This window comes from Dromiciops gliroides, chromosome 4, assembly GCF_019393635.1.
Source record: "Dromiciops gliroides isolate mDroGli1 chromosome 4, mDroGli1.pri, whole genome shotgun sequence".
NCBI lineage: Eukaryota > Metazoa > Chordata > Mammalia > Microbiotheria > Microbiotheriidae > Dromiciops > Dromiciops gliroides.
Genome location: NC_057864.1, coordinates 222647246 through 222668297, shown reverse-complemented (window position 1 = coordinate 222668297; position 21052 = coordinate 222647246). Strand labels below are relative to the sequence as shown.

The 21052-nt window shown below is 39.9% G+C and overlaps 1 protein-coding gene and 1 non-coding gene across 5 annotated transcripts; both read left to right on the top strand.

Annotated features, from left to right (window-relative positions):
* The first annotated feature begins 1002 nt into the window (after positions 1–1002).
* Positions 1003–9257, top strand: LOC122752577 (DNA-directed RNA polymerases I and III subunit RPAC2-like). 4 transcript variants are annotated; one of them, XM_043999409.1, is made up of 6 exons: positions 1003–1144; positions 2847–2892; positions 3457–3504; positions 4184–4219; positions 6781–6818; positions 8649–9257. In XM_043999409.1, the coding sequence occupies exon 6, from the start codon at positions 8731–8733 to the stop codon at positions 9073–9075; it is 345 nt and encodes a 114-aa protein (XP_043855344.1). In that variant the 5' UTR covers positions 1003–1144; positions 2847–2892; positions 3457–3504; positions 4184–4219; positions 6781–6818; positions 8649–8730; the 3' UTR covers positions 9076–9257. The 4 variants fall into 4 exon arrangements, with proteins under 4 accessions (XP_043855344.1, XP_043855343.1, XP_043855346.1 ...); XM_043999408.1 differs by lacking the exon at positions 3457–3504; XM_043999411.1 differs by lacking the exon at positions 6781–6818.
* LOC122727126 lies at positions 3017–3197 on the top strand. Its single transcript, XR_006353078.1, has one exon.
* Positions 9258–21052: the final 11795 nt, after the last annotated feature.

Here is a 21052-nt window from a genome sequence, read left to right as displayed (position 1 = left end):
TGAAAACTGGAAAGTTCCCTTGTGGAGTGGGGTGGGGTGGGGTGGGAAAAGCTTGGGTGTTTGTCATATTCCTGAGAGTGGAGGGGTATTTTTTTTAAATGATCCTGACCTTTGGAGTTATCTCCGTATCCTAGCTCAGGTCCAAGTCTAATTGACTTTCTTGATAAAGAATTGTATCTCCCCATACTTCTTAGGTATGTCTGTCCTGATATCTAGTTGGTCAATCTAAACTTTAATAGTCCCTTGATTCCTTGATATGTCTGTCCTGTTATGTGGTAATCTTTGGCTTTGCTTCTAACAGGAGAAACTTCTGATTTATCCTGAGCCCCATGTCAATAGGTACATGTCTATCTATAGCTACATAGCTAGATAGTATGTCAATCTATATCAATCTGTTCCAAGTGACAGATATTCATAACCTATAAGCATACCCATATAAATACATCCATACACACGTCTTTGCCAATATTACCGTGCTTGATCCTCACAACAACCCACCATTTTTCAGAGGAGGAAACTAAGGCAGACAGTTCCTTGCCTGTTTGGATAGGTTTTGAATTCAGCTCTTTCCATGGTACCACCTAGCTGCCTCTCCGTCCCTATTAGTAATCTCGTAAAGTGGCCGCATCTATTTAATTTTTCACTTTTCGAAGTTATAATTATGTAAAATATGGCCACTCGTTTCAGGGCTGGGGAAATATGCAATGACCATCACACTAATGAGACCCCTGCCTGGGATTTCTTCTTCAGGCTAATCAGGACCGGTCCGCTCAACATTTGGGAAAAGAACCGAATCACTGGCCAGTGCCATTTGTTTCGGACTTCCTTCTCCGCCTACCAACACGCAGGGGAAAATAGACATTTACAAATTACTCGCACTCTTGTACCAACCACTTGGTGAGGTGTGGGCCCTTTAAGACCTTCCTGGAGGACCGGCCTCAAGGACGAGAGCGGCGCTCTACCTTCCCTTCTCTATGGTACTTCCTCTTTCTCTCGCCGGACCTCACGGGATATCCGGTTTCTACTTCGAGGCTGGTAGACACGTTCTTTGCCGCGGAGGTAGAAGTTATCGGTGCTTTACCTTCATCTGACCCCATCGACTAGAAGTTGGTTTCCTTCCGTCTTGGATTGACCTCCGGCCCTGGTAGGTGGTTCGCGCCGTGTGGCGGGCTCTTCGCGATACGAGACCCAGGGGCTTCCCTGGAGAGACGCCGTGCCCGGGTTGGGCTGCGTTCGTCCGGCTCCGCCGAACGGGGGTTTGGGGCTGCGAGGACCGCCCCTCCCCACCCCGCTCTGTGGGCCTTCTGGGGCCGGGCCGCGGGAAGCGGCAGCCTCAGGGACGGTGTCCACGAGGGTGGGGAGGGGAGTCTTCAGTAAGGGCATTATTGCTGTTTGTTGCCGAGGCTCGAGGCCCGGAAGGAGGCACGGACCGGCTGGAGTTTTGCAAGAAGGAATGGCTGGAATCTATGCCAACACTTTAAAAACAAAAAACAAAAAAAAGCAAGCAGTGAGAAATGATCATTCACAGAGTCCCTTGTGATGTTTCTACTGGAAATTACCCTTATGGGTGTTTTAAGTCCAAAATATAATTCAGGAGACTTGGTCTTGGGGCCGGTTCTGTAGGATCTTGAACAAGACTCCGGGTTCTTTCGTTACCTCGTTAGGCAAATGAGACCCTCATCTAATCCAACCTGGGCCCCCGGGGGTGGATTTCAAGGGACCCTTGCAGGAACTTGGAGGAAGAAAATTACGTTTGTATTTCAATGTAGTTTGTTTCTCTTTTAATCTTACGTGTCTTATGCGTTTAAAAACATCCCAGGAAAGACTCCATAAGGCCTCAACAGCCTGCCAGAGGGGCCCGTGACACACAGAAAATTAAGAATCCCCTGAACTCTAGATGGTCTTAAGCTATGATAATACTAGCAAACTCTTATAGAAGCACTTTATATAAAACTTATATAAGTACTATATATAGACTTTAAAGTTTGCAAAGTCTTTTACCTCATTGGGTCCTCAAAACCCTGGGAAGTAGGTGCTATTATTACTCCCTTTTATAAGTGAGGAAACTGAGGCAGACGGTGATTACCTGAACTTGCCCAGGGTCACACATAGCTGGATTTTAACTTGGGTCTTTCTGACTCTAGCCCCAGCCACTCTCCACTTAACCACCCAACCGTCTGATCTTTGGTATATAGTAATGACAGTAGTTAGAGTGCCAGGCCTGAAGGTCACGAAGACTTGAGTTCAAATTAGGCCTTAGACACTTACAAGCAGCATGTCCCTAGCCAAGTCACTTAACTCTGTCTCATCTGTAAAATGAGTTGGAGAAGGAAATGGAAAATGACTAAAGTCAGTATCTTTGCCAAGAAAACCCCAAATGCGGTCACAGAGTCATATGGGACTGAAAAGTAACTAAATAAATAATCATATAAACATCGATTAATTTATTAGATTCTTGGGAAGAAAGTAAGTGGTAAATTAATTTTGAGCTGTTGTTATCCTAATGTGGAAATTAATGCTTATGAGAGGCAAAAAGTAATATAGTATAAAGAGAATTTAGCGTCAGAGCATCTGGATTTTCTATCACAGCTCTGCTATTTATACCACTGGTATGGCCTTAGACGAGTTAGCTAAGATTTGTTTCAGTTTCCAAGGACCTTAGTCTAAATCCTGTTAGTCTATATAAGTAATATTTGATGTTGAAGGGTAAGGGTGTCATTGGGACATTGAAATTAGGGTGTCCTCCATATTTTAATCTCAAAACTTGAGGGAACTGGGGGTGGGAAGTTTAGGTGAGCATGTGATGAAATGTTTTTCTCTACACCATTTGTTCTCTCTTCCCCCAGGGCTTTCATCTCATCAAATCGGAAGGACCCAGTTCCTGGCCTTTCCGTGAGAATGCTATTTCCTATTTCCTGTTTCTTACTGGTAACCTTCTCAATAGTGGCTTCAAGTTTGGAACCAACCCCAGTTGTTTCTGGGACTGGTATGAAAATCTTGGGCCCAGTGTTAGCACATGGTCTGGAGAAAAGGCTACTGTGTGGTTGAATCCCAGAAACCTGGGTGCAGCCCTGTACCAGTCAGCCTGACTGTGACCTAGAGTAAATTCCCAGGAAAAGTGGGATTTAAATTTTGCAGTAACAGGTGTGAGCATTCTAGCAGCAGTTTGATGATCATGTATAATACTGCAAACAATATCTGTCTTGAAAGAAAAAACACATAGTAATGTAATAGAAGAATAAGTTGACAGTACGTTGAGATATTTCTAATAGCCATTACTCACTTTTCAGGCCATTCCCATTTAACACTAATAAAATCCCTGCATTCAGAGCACATCTTACAAAGTGAGAATTGAATAATGACTGGTTTAAGACTGACAGGCAGAGACTTAGGGTGGTAGATCTGGAAGTATGAGGGATCTTATAGGCCATTTAGTAAAACCCCTTTGATTTACAGATGAGAAGACTGAGGCCTATGGAGCTTATGTTGCCCAGAGTCTCACAGGTAGTGATAATAATATATTTAATTTAATATATCAAATTAAAATTTGTAGATCCCTATACATACATACATACATACATACATACATACATACATACATACCTTATTGCTCCTTTGAGCCTAAGAGGGAGGTGCTATTGATTGTACTCATTTTACAGCTGAAAGAGATCAGTGACTTGTCAGATTCACCTGACTACTAAGTGTCAGGGGCAGGATTTGAATTCAAGGCAATGTTATCTGAGCAAGTTGAATTCAAACTAGAAGGCATTTTTTCATTTTTGTTGATTTTTTTTTTTTTTTGGCTTTATGTCTTCAATTCCCACTTCATCCCTCAATCAAAAAACTGCCCTTAAAAAAAAGAATAAGAATAAAGAACAATTCATTAAAACTAACCATATCAGCTATCTCTCACAGTATAGTGTTTAATGTCTCTTCTGTGCAGCCCAGCTTGATTCTTGTAATTACACAGAGTTCAATGTCAACTTTTGGTGTATCTTTGTATTTCTCATACTCCCTAGTTGTTATTAAACAGTCATAGTTCATTGCATTTTTATACCACAATTTGCTAAGCCATTCCCCAGTTGTTGAACAAAAACTTGGTTTTAGTTTGATGTTTTGTTTGCCACAAGAGACTTTAAATATTTTGGTGCTTATTAAACATTTCTATTTTTTACCTCCTTAGTGTTTATGGATAGCAGTGGGATCTCCAGACCATAAGGTATGGACATTGTGGTCACTGAAAGGATGATTTTTATAAATGGCATTAATGATTAAATAAAATTATGTTGCTTACTAAATATAAATCTCTTTAAAGATCAACTAACCAGAAGATTTCTTCTGTGTTCCAAACATTTCATTTCATCATAATTTTCAATTTGTATAGTTAAAGTAATCTTATGTCAAAATTCTTTTGTTTGTCCAAGTCTTAGGCAATTAAAAAAATTAAGGAATTAACTTCTTTTCTTTCTTTCTTGGTGAGGCAATTGGGGTTAAGTGACTTGCCTAGGGTCACACAGCTAGTAAGTGTTAAATGTCTGAGGCCAGATTTGAACTCAATTCCTCCTGAATCCAGGGCCGGTGCTCTATCCACTGTGCCACCTAGCTGCCCCCCAAGTACTTAAGTTCAAAACAATCATACATTCTAAACCTGGCAGGACAGTCATGATTTCAAATGTTCTGTCTCATCTTCCTAAACTTTTAAATCATCCTGGAAATTGTAAAATTTGGTAAATAACTTCTGATCTCATCAAACCAGTCAGCATTCAAATATAAAAATATGCAAAAATTTTAAAAGTTTGAACACTACAAAACACAGAATAAAAGACTGGAGAAACATAATTATTCATAGAAATATAAATATTGTCATATAAGGTGTTTATCTGTAGCATTATTTGCCTGTAGTGTACTCTGCCTTATACATTGATTTAAAAAGAAAGCTATTTCTAGGCCCCCCCATCTTAATTCCTTTGATTGTAGTTCCTATTTGTTTGTAATTATTAAATTTTAGTTTCATACAAGATAAGAAAAGTATAATTTAGCAAAGCTTTGCAAAAGGAATATACTTTAAGGAATTTTGTGATTGGCATATAATGCTTTGAGTTCAACTTAATGAGAAAAAAATTAAAAAAAAAAAAAGATCTGGTATCATTTAACACATTCAGTCAAGGAAACATATACCTGTTAGCTTTTATTGCATCAGTGAAGAAATTCTGTTTAAAATGGAGCCTTTTGCAAGGAAGTAGTAGTTGTGTTTTAGGGAGAGAATCATCTGGAACTGTGATTTCATTTGTGTAGGCAGTTCTCCTCCATATATACCTCTACTGTTGCAGAACTACATCTATAACTTAGCTGGGGCACTTAAAAGTTCATGTGACTTGCACATGGTCTGATGTCAGAGGCAGAAAGACCCGGGTCTTTCTGACACTTAAGACCAGTGTTTCATCCACTACAGGCCTCACTGCCTTGTAATAATTGTATATTCACCATAAAACACTATTATAGGGTTAGATTTTTAAGTGGTACTTTACATAGAAATCTACTTTTTACTTTTAAGTGAGGCAGTTGGGGTTAAGTGACTTGCCCAGGGTCACACAGCTGGTAAGTGTTAAGTGTCTGAGGCCGGATTTGAACTCAGGTACTCCTAACTCCAGGGCCAGTGCTCTATCCACTGCGCCATCTAGCTGCCCCTACTTTCTACATTTTTCAAGTCATCATTGGTAATTTACTGTAATTTGCTTTTGTCCATGCATCTTTTCATTGACATTTTGGGTTACTTATGATTTTCATTCTTCCAAAATCATGTTATACCATTATTTACAATCATATAGCATCACTAGGACAATTTTGCTGTTAAAGAGATGAGCTTATGAGGCAGAGAATAGTTTGAGATCACTGAAGACACTGATGAAAATCTTGGGCAAACATCTATTTTACAGCTCAATTATTGAAGAAAGCTATCTCCACACATCATAGAATTTTGCGTAATTTTAACTTACTGGAGGTACTTTATTTGAGGATTCTTCAAAGCTGTGTAATGAGTCATATGAGGCAGTAATATTCCATTACATTCAGAATCAACAACTATGAAAAAATATTTCAAAGAAACAAAAAAAGATTTTATATTAGAAACTATATGATCTTTGAAGTCTTGTTATGACTCAGCTAATGCAAAAATTAAAAGTATTTAGATAAGATTCAAATTATATAGGCATATAAAGTATAAAAGTATAAGAAAAACATGTAAATCTGCTTCTCTGCCAACCTCTGGGTTCCAGGGAAATAAGTTGCACGTATAGGTCCCAGATCATATATTGTCTGGACTTAGCCCAACCACTAGTTAACTCACAGAATTTATGGTATGAACAGTTTTACACATGCTTCAATCTCAAAAGTGGTCAGGAGGGGGCAGCTAGTTGGTGCAGTAGATAGAGCACTGGCCCTGGAGTCAGGATAACCTGAGTTCAAATCCGGCCTCAGATGCTTGACACTAGCTGTGTGATCTTGGGCAAATCACTTAACCCCAATTGCCTCACCAAAAAAAATAAATAAATAAAAGTCAGGTGAGGACAACCTCAGACTGATAGGATTCCTTTGCAGTCAGGGACTGTGTTCATCAGATATCCATTAGTTACCCAAACTTAAAGGATTTCTTTCTTTCTTGCTCCCTTTGGCTAAAGGGACTGCTCTAAGCAACTTGTATCAATTGTTTTCATAAAAATTTTAGTTCATCTACAGTCAAGTCATGAAGTAAATGATGGTTTTCTCTATTCTTACCCACAGAATTCTGATGTGATATTGTGTTGCAAGGTGAACCCCAGGTGGGTACCAAGATACCTGACCAGCAGCAAGAATTGGCATATGAATGCTTGTCAGTTGTCACTGAACCACCATGTTTAGTCATCCACCACATATTTGTCAAGAGATCATCAGTAAAGTCTCCTGTGAAATTCTTATCTATCTCTTCATAAATCCTTTTATAAAGGAACTACCCATTGTTATGGCAGCCCTTTTTAAGTTATGTGAGTGACAATGCATAGATCCTGGAGTCAGGAGGACTTGAGTTTAGATCCTGCCTCAGCCCTTAGGCTCTGTGTAACCTTGAATAAGTACAGACAGTTCTCACTTTACATAAATTCACATTACATAAAAGAGATCCACATTCCAAAATAAACACCTATGTTAACTTTACTGTACAATACTGTCTTCTCTTCCCTCCTGCCCCTCTGTTCAGCAGCCTCCCACTAAGCCAACCATTAGCGCCCAAAAAAACAAAAACCTTTCAAGTGAAAACAAGTGCAAAGAGGCCACTGCCACCATATCCCTAGTTTAGCTTGAGACTTTCAGCACCAAGAGAGGAAACCTTTTTCCTGCTCAGTCAACCCCCACATTCCCACCCTTACATGTTTGTCATGTCCAACCATGCTTGGGTACCACATATCAACCCATCCTTTTCTGTTTGTCATTGTCTAGTCCCATGTGTCTGCCCCTTGTGTTCTTCCTCTCAATTCTAGCCATGCCCTGACTTGGCTGGCCTCAGCCCCCCATGTGTTCCTCCTCTTGTTTTTGCTTTTCTGTCCCCAGTCCCCATGGAGTCTTTGAACCATGTGCCAGCCCCCTCCCATCATGGGTGCAGGACTTTTTTCCTCCTTCCCTTTCCCTTCTCCATGGGCAAATTTGCATTACATAGAAATCTCTTTATATAGAGGCCTGCAGAATGGTCCATTTATGTACAGTGAGAACTTCCTGTAATCTAAAGTCTTTGGGCCTCAGTTTCCTTATTGATAAAGTGAGGGAGTTGGACTTCCACTTATTTCAACTCTAAAACGATAAGCCTAGGTTTGTTGGAATAATCTTGGTCCTCTAAAATACGTCATTCTTCCTTTAATGCAGTTGCATATGGATTATGAATTTGGCCAAAAAGGCAGAAACTTCCATAAAGATATCTCTGAAGGAAGCTGGGTGGGCCTACCTCTTGGCTTTTATTATAATGTAGCAAAGTCCTCAAGGGCCAGATAAGCTAATTTATATTCCTTTATTTTGTCTATATACTACTTAAACTCAGCTCTGAAGTCATATTGTTCTTGCAAGTTTTGCAGCTCAGCCTTTAGTTGAACTAGCACTTTTATCGGGCTGTCATTAAGAGGGCTCTTGATGCCAAAAAATCTTACCCCATTTTTCAGTTGAAGAAACTAAGCTTCCACTGAAATTAAATAATTTCCCTAAGGTCACATAACTAGTAACTGATTGAACCAGTGACTTGAACTCAGGATTTATGTCTTTCAAACCATTGTTCATTCTAATTCAGGAAATGAGAAAAGCATTTGCTAGAAAATGGGTAGTAAGATGAAGTTTTAGAGGGCAACTAGTTGGCCCTAGGTATAGCTTGATGGACTTTGAGTCTGGAAGATCTGAATTCATGCTTCACAACACTATTACTTTTGCCCCCAAGCAAGTCACTTAACTTCTGGGCCCAATTTCCTTTAATTTAAAATGGAGATAATGAGCTGGTTTTTTGGAGGAGCAAATTAATATTAAAGTTCTTTGAAAATTTGAAATATTGAGTGCTAGCTATTATGGGGTAAGAATGGGGCATACATTTTAGTTCAGGAGCAGTGTTTTAACATTTTGTATTTTAATTGTATCTGCAGTTGGAGATAGACCACTGTGCCAGACCATTGTCTTTGAAATGAACTGAAAAATAAAAGGGACTGTTCATTAAAGAAGATCAATATGGTGGAAGAAGGGGAGAGGAAACCTGTGTTGGAAATGGTCCAAGCAGCTGGAACAGATGGAAACTGTGTCACATTTGTGTTGTATGATGAGGACCATACACTAGGAAACTCTCTACGTTACATGATCATGAAGAACCCAGAAGTGGAGTTCTGTGGATACAGTATCACCCACCCTTCAGAGAGCAAAATTAATTTCCGAATCCAGACTAAAGGGGGTCTCCCAGCTATTGAGCCTTTTCGACAAGGCCTTAATGAACTCATGGATGTCTGTCAACATGTGCTTAATAAATTTGAAGCAAGTATAAAGAACTATAAAGATCAAGAGGAAGTTAAAATGGAATAGTTGTTTTACTCGATCAGATTAGAAGGTATTACCTACATGATATCTCATTTTATAGAATTGATCTTTTCCTTAAAGATACTCCTGAGGTTATTTTTGTTACAATATACTGTATGTAAAGTTGAACTGGTACAGTACTTAATAAAACCAGCTATAAGGCAATAAAACTAAAACTCGAGGGTAAACCTGTGATTTTCTGATGAAGGAATTTCAGTATTTCAATGTCAGTGATTTCAGTCCAGATGGTTTTTTTTCTTTTTTGTTTAACACCAATGGAAGTTACTCAACTCTTCTCACTGAATTCAAAACCTCTTAATCTATTGCTGTCAGAGACTCACTCATCCTCCCAGTCAATGAGATTTATAACCCTCACCTCCTGTGTGTGCAAATATTATATGCAAATAAGCAGGGGCAGCTAGGTGGAGCAGTGGATAAAGCACCAGCCCTGGATTCAGGAGGACCAGAATTCAAATCTGGCCTCAGACACTTGACACTTACTAGTTGTGTGACCCTGGGCAAGTCATTTAACCCTCATTGCCCCCCCAAAAAATATGCAAATAAGCAAAATAATAAGACATGCTGTCATAATGTAGAAATTTACATGTATATCAATGAGCCTAGGCATTGACATGCAAGGTAGACACAGCCTGCTGATATATCTGACCCCCCAGCTGGACTAGTTGATTACTTGGGCTGGTAATCTTCATCAGAACTGGTCTTGCTAACCTAAACCCACACCTGTAAAAAAAAGTCCAGTCTGCCTGTTACAATACTCTGAGATGTGGTCATAGCCCAGCAGCCTAGAGCAACTAGGCAACTAGAATAGGCAAAAAGTTAAGGAGTTCTGTCCTTTCTCATTAAAATTGATTATTAGAATCTAGTTTGCAGATTCTTCAACTGAATTGTCTTAGCCATTATTTAGGGTAGAATGACAGACTGCAGGGTTAAATGTCAGTATCACTCTGTTCTTCATGAAGTCCAACTACCAGCAATGTGTGGTTGCAGTGGATTTTCTTTGAAGGGCCCCTCAATTTCTTGATCTCTCCACAATAAGAGTAGCTCTCCATCAATCTGCTAACTTGTGTGTCTCATGAACTCTGGGGGGTTTTTTGTTTTGTTTTTTTGCGGGGCAATGAGGGTTAAGTGACTTACCCAGGGTTACACAGCTATTGTCAAGTGACTGAGACCACATTTGAACTCAGGTGTTTCTGAATCCAGGGCTGGTGCTTTATCCACTGCTCCACCTAGCTGACCCCAACATGGTTTTCTATGGAAAAACTCACCTTGTGAAAAGTCTTAACCTTGGGCAATATGCTGTATGATTTATTTCTTTTGATTTTTTTCTAAGCTGAAATTTTAGCTCCCTTTTATTTCTCAGCCAAGAAATACCATTCATGGAAGTCTGCATTCTTCCATTCTCCAAGACTAGAAAACAAATACAATTAATATGCATGTATCATACTTGAACATTAGCAAGTAATGTGGGAAGTCTGTGATATAATTCTGGTAGAATTGTATTCATATACTATTGTAACAGACAGAAGGACCCAATCCAGGAAATGTGTTTTTGATGACCCTACTTCAATATATTCATCAGTTGTGCAGTTGAAACATTAAAGTTATAGGTTTTAGAGGGTGGTAAAGTGGTGTACTTAATTTCATAATGCCAACCTCATGATGTCCTTGAAAAGTATTCTATTTTTTTTTCTTCCCTTTTTTCTTCCTTCTTCCTCCCTTTGATATCTTAATCTTCATTTTAGGAGATGGACAAAATAGAAAATATCCCTATCCCTTCCTGGATGGAAGAAGCAATGATGTAAACAAGACAAGACAAGAGTTACTCTTTGTTAAAAGATTGGCTTCCATCCTTAATCATTTTCTTATAAAGACTTTGTCCTTGGCCTAATTCACCTTCACATGAGGAAGTCTGGATATGGCTTAGCTTAGAAAAATAATATTTTTAGAGAATGTTTTATATATGCTTCCACTGTGAGGAGTGAAACTGCCAAGTTAAGATTGAGGATTAGTGACCAGGGAAATTAAGAGTCTTTTGTATTTAACCTCACACCAATAATATTTAGTAGGGCAGTTAGCTATAATTCCATCTAGTCCCTTCCCCCTAGGAGACTAGGGAAAGAGCAACATGTTACTCTGGGACCTACTCTCCTTCCCACCCATTCCACCCCATCCCATTCTAGACACACAAACATCTTAAACACTAATATAAAGTTTGTATCCATTGTTATTTTATTTTTACTTTTTTTGCAGGGCAATAAGGGTTAAGTGATTTGCCCAGGGTCACACAGCTAGTAAGTGTCAAGTGTCTGAGGCTGGATTTGAACTCAGGTCCTCCTGAATCCAGGGCCGGTGCTTTATCCTAGCTGCCCCCTGTAAAAATATATATATATATTAACTATAACTAATCTGAAAAATTATAACTGGCCCGTAAATCCTGCCGCAGTCGCCATCCAGAAAAAATTATTTTAACTGCCTTAGCTATAATTAGCTGGCTGGCTATCTGTAAAACTATTAGCTGCCTAAGCCAGTCTGCAAGGGCCATTTTAAAAATCCCCAACTGTTTCTCCCAGACCGCAAGAAACAGCCTCTTTCAATTTAACTAAATGCCAGGATTTATTGAGGTGAATAAACTTAAAGATAAGGATAACAAAGTAAAATATGACCTGACTACGTTTTAACTTTCTCCGTAGGCAGCTAAGTGGAACAATGGATAGAGCACCAGCTCTGCAGTCAGGAGTACCTAAGTTCAAATCCAGCCTCAGACAATTGGCACGTACTAGCTCTGTGACCCTGGGCAAGTCACTTAACCCCGATTACCTCACCAAAAAAATACCCAAAACCTTTCTCTGTAGTTTCCCCTCCTTTCACTGCTCCACTCCTCCATCTGTCTCTGTAGCATCGTCCTTCACACTTCCTCCTACTGTACCTTCTTTCACTACTGACCAACCTCCTCCTTTTCCTTAACTTTCTCTGTAGCCTCCCCTCTTCACAGTCTCCCTTTCACTCTTTTTCTCCTTCACTCCTGCTCCCCTGCCCTCCTCCCACCAACTGATCTCCTGGCGTCTCTACCTTCTTGCTAGCTCTCCTCCCTCTACATCTCTACCCCCCCAGTCTATATAACCCATAGATATATGTCCTCCTGAAACTCCAGCTGACTATGCCTAAGCACGCTAAGCTAATTTGCTGGTACCCGAGGGCCTTTGGGGGAGTGGGGGAGCTCGAGGGAGCCATGCCCCCTGCTGTGCACCCGGGGCCTCTGGGGTTTTCTTCAGCACTGCTTAGCCTAGCTCTGAGGCCCCTGCAGCTGAAATGGAGGGGGAGGGGCAGCTCCAGTTGGGGTGCCTGAGGCTAATTTTAGCTGCCCACACCCCTCCATTGTTACTTTAAAGAAATACTCCAATGAAGACAAGATACAAAAATCTGTAAATAGGCAGTATGAGTCAATCATGCCTTTCTTTGCATACAGCAAGCACAAGTTTCACATTTCCTAGTGACATCTATGGTATTGATGGGCCAGTAAAATTTGTTTCTTGTTAGCTCTAGGGTCTTTTATTCAGGCAACAGTCAACAGATATTTATTAAGCACCTACCACTTCCCATGTACTGTAGAAAACACTGAGGATACAAAAAAAGCAAAAGACAATTCCAATTTACCATATGAAACTTTCATGACCATGCAAAGTACCAACTGCTTCCTGGTACCACGTGCAGGATCAGTACAGCATAGCTTCAAGTTTTGCTATTATCTTAATAACACCTTCAAGGGACTGGCACTTGACCATATAGTTTCCTCACTTCTTGGCTTCTATCATTTTTCTAAGTCTTTCTTAAGCCATCTATTCTTTCTCTGTGTCAAGAAAAGAAAATGACTTATACTGGTCCAAGTATGGGAAAACATGTACACTAGTAGGCAGCTAGGTGGCACAGTGGATAAAGTGCTAGACCTGGAATTAGGAAGTCCTGTTTCAAATCCAGTCTCCAATACTTACTGTCTATGTGACCCTGGACAAGTCACTTAATCTGCCTTAATTTCCTTGGGTATAAAATGGGATAATAATAGCATCTTCTTCCCAGGGTTGTTATATTCATATGACACATGAATATAATGGAATATTATATAGCAAATTATGAAATATATAATTTCAGAAAAACCTGGCAAGACATGAACTAATGCGGACTAAAGTGAGCAGACCAGAAGAATAATTGTAAAGGAAAAGAACTTTGAAAAACATGTAAGGATCAAAGTAGATATTTGACCCAGATGTACCACTACTAGACCTATACTCTTTTTTTTTTTTTTTGCTGGGCTATGGGGGTTAAGTGACTTGCCCAGGGTCACACAGCTAGTAAGTGTCTGAAGCCGGATTTGAACTCAGGTACTCCTAAATCCAGGGCCAGTACTTTATCCACTGCGCCACCTAGCTGCCCTCTAGAACTCTACTCCTAAAGAAATCAAAGGAAGAGAAAAAAGGATATATATGTAGAAAAATATTTATAGCCATTCTTTTCATAGTAGCCAAAAATTACATAATAAGAGGGAGGTATCGTCTTATTGGGAAATAAATTGTGATATGAATATTATTGTGGTGTATGAATATGATCAAATATTATTGTGGCAAAAAAATTATTAAAGGAATATTTTCAGAGAAAACTGAGAAGACTATAAACTGATTCAAAGCAAAGTAAGAAAAGGTAGAAGAAAAATTTCTACAATGATAACATTATAGAGTAAAACAACTTTGAGAAACTATAATTCTGATAAAGGGTTCTGCCCCAGCGTTCATTTACTTTTTTTTTTTTAATCTTTTTTTTTTTTCAGGGCAATGGGGGTTAAGTGACTTGCCCAGGGTCACACAGCTAGTAAGTGTCAAGTGTCTGAGGCCGGATTTGAACTCAGGTACTCCTGACTCCAGGGCCGGTGCTTTATCCACTGCGCCACCTAGCTGCCCCCGGTTCATTTACTTTTGAACAAAAATTGGAATGCTGGAAAATTGTCTGGCAGAAGTTAGGTATAGGGGCAGCTAGGTGGCACAGTGGATAAAGCACCGGCCCTGGATTCAGGAGGACCTGAGTTCAAATCTGGCCTCAGACACTTGACATTTACTAGCTGTGTGACCCTGGACAAGTCACTTAACCCTCATTGCCCTGCAAAACAAACAAAAAAATAATAAATTAGGTATAGACAAACATCTCTCAGTGTATTACTAAGATAAAACTCCAAATGGATATTACTTAGATATAAACAGTTATATCATAAATAAATTATGTGTAGGAAAACAGTGACCAACAAGGTACAGAAAAGATCACAGAAAGTAAAATAAACAGTTTTAATTATATGAAATTAAAGTTTTTACACAAACAAAACCAACGCAATTTGTCAGAAGGGAAACAGTTAACTAAGAAAAAATCTTGGCAGATGTCATATCCAAGCCGCATGAGGAATTGATTCAAACCTATATAAGAAAAAGAACTATTCTTCAATAGATAAAAAATATGAACAGTTTTCAAAGGAAGAAATTCAAAACATCAATAACTATATGAAGAAATGCTCTACATCACTAATAGCAAAATATAAATTAAGTCAACTTTGAAGTTCTATCTCATGCCCATCAGTTTAGAAAAGATGGCAAAAAAGGAAAATGACAGTTAGAGGGGCTTCAGAAAAACAAATACATTGATGCACTGTTTGATGAGGTTATGGAATTGTCTAATCTCTTTGGAATGTAATTTGGAACTAGATTCCTAAAGTTAACAGAATGTATATACCCATTGATCCAATGATCCCACTATTTCACCTATGCTCTGTAAAAAAAAATCATTAATAACTATAACTAACCTGGAAAAATTATATAATTGACTTATGAAAAAATTGTGAGTATATGAAAAAATATAGGTTTAGAAAAATTATAATTGGGCTGTATGTCCTGCCGCGGTCGCCATTCAAATGTGGAATATATTTTAAATAACTGGGTCTAATTTTGGGGGGACTAAACTGTGGATGACTAATCTGGGGACTTTTGACTATTTGGCTATCTGACTGCTATTAATTTTTTTTCTTTTTTTTTTTCTTTTTTTTTTTTTGGTGAGGCAATTGGGGTTGTGACTTGCCCAGGGTCACACAGCTTGTAAGTGTTAAGTATCTGAGGCTGGATTTGAACTCAGGTACTCCTGACTCCAGGGCTGGTGCTCTATCCACTGCGCCACCTAGCTGCCCCTGTATTCTTAATTTTAAATAGTATCTCATAAATAAACTCTGCTTTGATTATTTAGTTAAGAGGCTTCTTAATATTTTGCTTATCAATTTGGAAGTGGAGCAGTGTGGTGGAACTTTATAAACGGCCCACATTAAATTAATAGCAGTCAGGGGCAGCTAGGTGGCGCAGTGGATAGAGCACCAGCCCTGGAGTCAGGAGTACCTGAGTTCAAATCCAGCCTCAGACACTTAACACTTACTAGCTGTGTGACCCTGGGCAAGTCACTTAACCCCAATTGCCTCGCAAAAAAAAAAAAAAAGAATACAGGGAAATGGGGCGGCTAGGTGGCACAGTGGATAAAGCACCAGCCCTGCATTCAGGAGTTCCTGAGTTCAAATCTGGCCTCAGAGACTTGACACTTACTAACTGTGTGACCTTGGGCAAGTCACTTAACCCCCATTGCCCCACAAAAAACAAAACAAAACAAAAAAAAAAAGAATACAGGGAAATAAAATGTACAACCTGATTGTATTAAGGCACTTCCTCTCTTTGGAAATTCTTGAATACAATAGGGCCTTAGCCGCCACTTGCCTTAGGGCACTCAGGTCCTTTATTCTAAATCCTGGGGCTTGACCTCTTCTCCACCTTGTCTCCTCCCTTGGAACCGCTCTGTCCTTGCCTGCTCTGGAACCTCTCTAATCTCCTCAGCCCCCTCTTGACCTCTTCTTGTCCCTCCGAACCTCTTCTCAGCCTCTCTCATCTGCCCCTATCCGACCGCCCCACTTGAGTCTAACTCCCAGGTCTATATATACCTTTTCTTCTCTCCACTCAAATCTCGGGGCTTCCTGTGCCCACACACCAAGCTAATATGCCAGTCAGGGCTGCTGCTGGGGCTGGGGCTGGGGTGCGTTTGAGCCTTACATTCCTCAGCCCAGGCTACGCCAGAGCCCAGCATCTCTCAGATACCTCCGCTCAGGGCAGAGGGAGCTGGGGGCTTTTTTCCCCCCACCTGGCGTCTTCTACAACCCATGGGGCCTTTTCGCTCAGCTGAAGCAGAGGAGGAGGGGCACCAGCACCTCCCACACAGAAGAGACCCTGAGGGCCTAAGGCTTTCTGATCTCAGCCTAAAGGTAGGGTCCCCAAATCAAAAAAAATTTCCACAGCTCCAAAGAGCTGCTTTTTAAAAAAGGAAGAGGACTCATGTGTATAAAAATATTTATGCAGCAAAACTAAGCAAAACTGTCCATCAGTTGGCAATTGCTGAAGATGTCATGGCATAGAATGTAATGGAATATTATAGTACTATAAGAAATTATGAAATGGACAATTTCAGAGAAACTTGGCAAGGCTTATATGAACTAATGCAGAATGAAGTGAGTGTGCCAGGAGAGAATAATTTATACAAGCAAAGACATTATAAAAAAAATAACTTTGAAAAACTTAAGAATGAGGATCAAAACAATGACCAATTGCATTTCCAGACTGATTATGAAATATGCTATCCAATACTGACAATGAGATAATGGACTCAGGGTACAGGAGACAGACACTTTCAGACACACTATAAGAATATTCTTTATTTGGTTATGTATAATCCATTATGTTACAACTGTTTGGACAGACTCCCAAGATGGTACAGTGCTAAATATTCTCTGGGGAAATAGTTTAAACCTTCTCCAAGCATTCAAGATTCAGTACTTTTTTGACCCTTCTTCATAGCCTAGAATTCTCATGGAAGGTAAACTTAAGAGGTTAAGGCTTGAAAAGGTTGAAGAGAGAAAGGAAAGGGGTCCTGGCTTGTTCTATCCTGGAAGTGGAAGAATGTTACTAGAATCAGGCTGGGGTCATTTTTAGTGACACCAAGGACAGCAGCTCAGATGCTGTTTCCGTTCCTAGGCCATGGGGAGTTATATAAAGACAATGTGGGAAGTTCTTGTCAGGGCAATGCAATATGAGGAACATAAAAAAAAACCCACAAAAAAAAAAACAAAAAACAAAAAAAACCCACAACTATAAACTTGCTTACTCAACTTCCCTCTGCTTGTTCATTTAAAGGCATTGGTTTATCACTGATTTTCACGTTATGAGGTAAAGTGTTTCTTTTGCACGGATTCTAGATCCTTCTCTGTAGAGAATCCTGTTCTCTGTAGAACATGGTTGATTTCTTGTGTCCTTTTGTTGGAAGGTTCTGTATGGGATTGGGGAATGGGGAACAGCTGTTGTAGATTGAACCATACAAAATAATACCCAATAGAAGTTCTTTCTTCCTGATTCTGGACTGGGAACTTCAATCCCTGGTCCAATTTTAGAGAATCTCTCTGTGATTAGGAACATATATTATCAGCCATTTATCCCATGTATCCTTATGACATTGTAAATTCCCCAAAGCGGAAGTTTAAAAATGGAATTCTGGGCCATTCTTTTCTTTCTTTCTTTTTTTTTGATCTTAGCAACAAACATTTATTTTATTTTTTCCAGTTACATGTAAGGGTAGTTTTCAACATACATTTTCATAAGATTTAGAGTTCCAAATTTTTCTCCCTCCCTCCCTCCCTCCCTTTCCTCTCTCCTCCACAAGCTCTCAACCAGGTTATATATGTACAATCCACAAGTGTTCTTTTGATCAGTTCTTTCTATGGGGGTTCATAGTAAGCTTCCTCATTAGTTCCTTGGGATTGTCTTGGATCATTGCATTGCTGAGAGTAGTTAAGTCATTCACAATTGCTCATTGAACAATACTGCCGTCACTATGCACAATGTCCTCCCAGCTCTGCTCACTTCACTATACATAGATGTTCATTAGTCTTTCCAGGTTTTGGGGGGATCATCCTGTTTGCCAGGGTGGGAGTGGGGATAAGCTCCCACTCTCTATAAAATGCTCCAATGGCATGCATCTCAAATAGCCTCTGACAACCGAAGTCCAACTCCCGGCCTTCTCATGGCGGAACTGTTTCCACTAACAGAAGAAGGGGCAAAGGCGAGTCACTAGCGCCTTAAAACCAGTCGCTTCGGGCAGGTGGGGCTCGTTAGCCTTGGCAGCCTAGAAAAAAGAACCCTGATTTTAAACCTCCGCTGCCTTGTGGCTATACCCATATATAGGAAAGGCTTCGGGAATTAACCCCAAGGAAAAATCAGGAGTCGGAGTCCCTTAGGCAGTTGGATGTTGGACATCACATCCCTCTGGCAACTCCTGCAGCGGCACTGGTGCCAAACTGTATTGGCTCTGCCTCTCCTTTGGATCCACCAATTTCATGGAGAGGGAAAACCTGCTGCATGGGCAACAGCTTGTTTTCCATATTGATCTGCCCAGGCCAGCCCCCGGGAGAGGATACTCCAGCTACTCCTTATGGGGTAGATACGACATGGGATGTGGCAGTTACCGGTTATAAGTCACTCAGAAGCTGTGGCTCCCGTATTGGACTGCACAGCCACACTGTGGCCTGTGGTTCTTCAAGGCGCTGATCCATGGTTATCTGCAACTGGTGGAGGCCTACTACTACTATGCTGTTTGTCATTTCCTGTAGCATAAGACCATTCCACTACAATCATATAACACAGCTTTTTCCATCATTCCTCAATTGATGGACATTCCCTTGATTCTCAATTCTTAGCCCTTACCAAGAGTTGCTATAAATATTTTTTGTACAATTTTCCCCCTTTTTCTCTTTTTCATGATTACTATTCTTAACTGTTTCCTTTCCATCCTATTCCCTTCCTCATGATATTTATTCTATTATCCATCTTCTTTCATCCTATCACTTTTCAAAAGGGATTTGCTTCTGTCTGTTCCCTCCCCCACTCTGCCCTTCCTTCTTTTGCCCTTCTCTCTTTATCCTCTTCCCCTCCTATTTTCCTGCAGGGTTAGAGAGATTACTCCACCCAATTGAGTATGTACATTATTCCCTCCTTGAGTCAATTCTAATGAGATTGAGGTCTTTGAGCCAATTCTGATGAGTGTTAGGCTCATTTACTGCCCAGTTGAGTGTGTCTGTTGGTCCCTCCTTGAGGCAGCTCTGATGAGTTTAAGGTCTTTGAGCCTTTTCTGATGAGTGTAAAATTCATTTACTGCCCTGTTCCTTTCCCATCTCTTCCCCCACTCCAAAAGCCTTTTCCTGTTTCTTTCATGTAGAATTTCACCTCTGCCCTTCCCCCTCCCCCAGTGCATTCCCTTCACCCCTCAATTTAACCCTAAAGATGTTATCACCTAGCTATGTGACACAGTGGACAAAGCATCACCCAGGGGGATCTCAGCCAAAACTCGGCCTCAGACACAAGATAGTCACCCACTGTATGACCCCAGGTATGTCTCACAGCTCCAATTTTTTATGGTTCTCTAGGGTCTTGTACTTGAAAGTCAAATTTGCCATTCAGTTCAGGTCTTTTCATCACAAATATCTGAAAGTCTTCTTTTTCATTAAAGTTCCATTTTTTCCACTGAAAGATTATGCTGAGTTTTGCTGGGTAGGTGATTCTTGGTTGTAATCCCATTTCCTTTGCCCTCTGTAATATCATATTCTATGCCCTCCGGTCCTTTAATGTAGAAGCTGCTAGATCTTATGCTATCCTGACTGGGGCTCCACAGTACTTGAATTCTTGGGCCATTTCTTTCTCTAGGCAAAAAAGAACTGAATTTTCACTGCTACTATAATACCTAGTAGAGTTAAAAGAATCCACTCCCACCCACCACCCACCCCACTGAGGGAAGGACGGGAAGATGATAAGATTGTCAAAATAAAAACAAAGCAATAGAGTAAGTCAAGTATTTTTCTTAATTGAGAAAAAAAAGAACAGAGGGAAGACCAGAAGGGAACACAGATAAAACAGCACAGCTTTGAAAATTATGTATTGAACTATATACTTAAAAGGGAGAGCAAGGTGTAAATTATAAAGATTCTTGGTTTCATCTGCAATCCTTTATATCTGTTCCATTTTGTGTATGGAAATGTTCATCTTCTTTGGCGTTAGTTAAATTCAGGATTTAAATTTTTTTGAGTGATTATGTGATGCATTTTGTAGGCTCTGTAGTGTTCTGGGACATGTTACAATCAACACAATGTCATCCTAACAAGGAGCATATCAAGGGCTCCTTTATCATAAAGATTCCTTTTTTTTCATTTGGATTCTGATGTACATGATGGTGACAACCCCCTTTGATGAGCATATATATCCCTCCCCATTTTATGCCTTACTTAATATATATTTTTAATCTTTTGTTTTAATCAGTTAAGATACACCTTTACAACCTCCCACCCTAACCCCCAGTTCCCAATTGAGAACACAAGAACAAGAGCCATTACAAACATGTATAGTCAATCAAAATAAATGCCCACATTGTCCATGTACAAAAATTTTTTTTTGGTCTATTCTGCATGAAGTCCTCTCTATCAGTATGTGAGTACTATGTTTCATCATTTATCCTCTGGAATCCTCATTTCATTATGTTGTTGATAAGAGTTCAGCACAGTAGTATTATATCACATATACCAAAACTTGTCCATTCCCTAATTTATGGACACCCCCTCAAATTGTGTTTCTTTGCCATCTCAAAAAGAGCTAACAACATTTTTGTCCATTATTGGAGTTTGTTTTGCTGAGAATTAATCCCTCCCTTAATCTACCCTCCCTCTAGTTCCCCTTTCTTCCTTTTTCCTCTTTCTTTCCTATTTCCCTTTTGAGTGAAATGTATTTCTGTACCCAACTCTGTCTGTGTTCTTCCTTCTTTTGATAATTTCAGATAAGAGTGAGGTTCAAGTGTCAGCTGCTCCTCT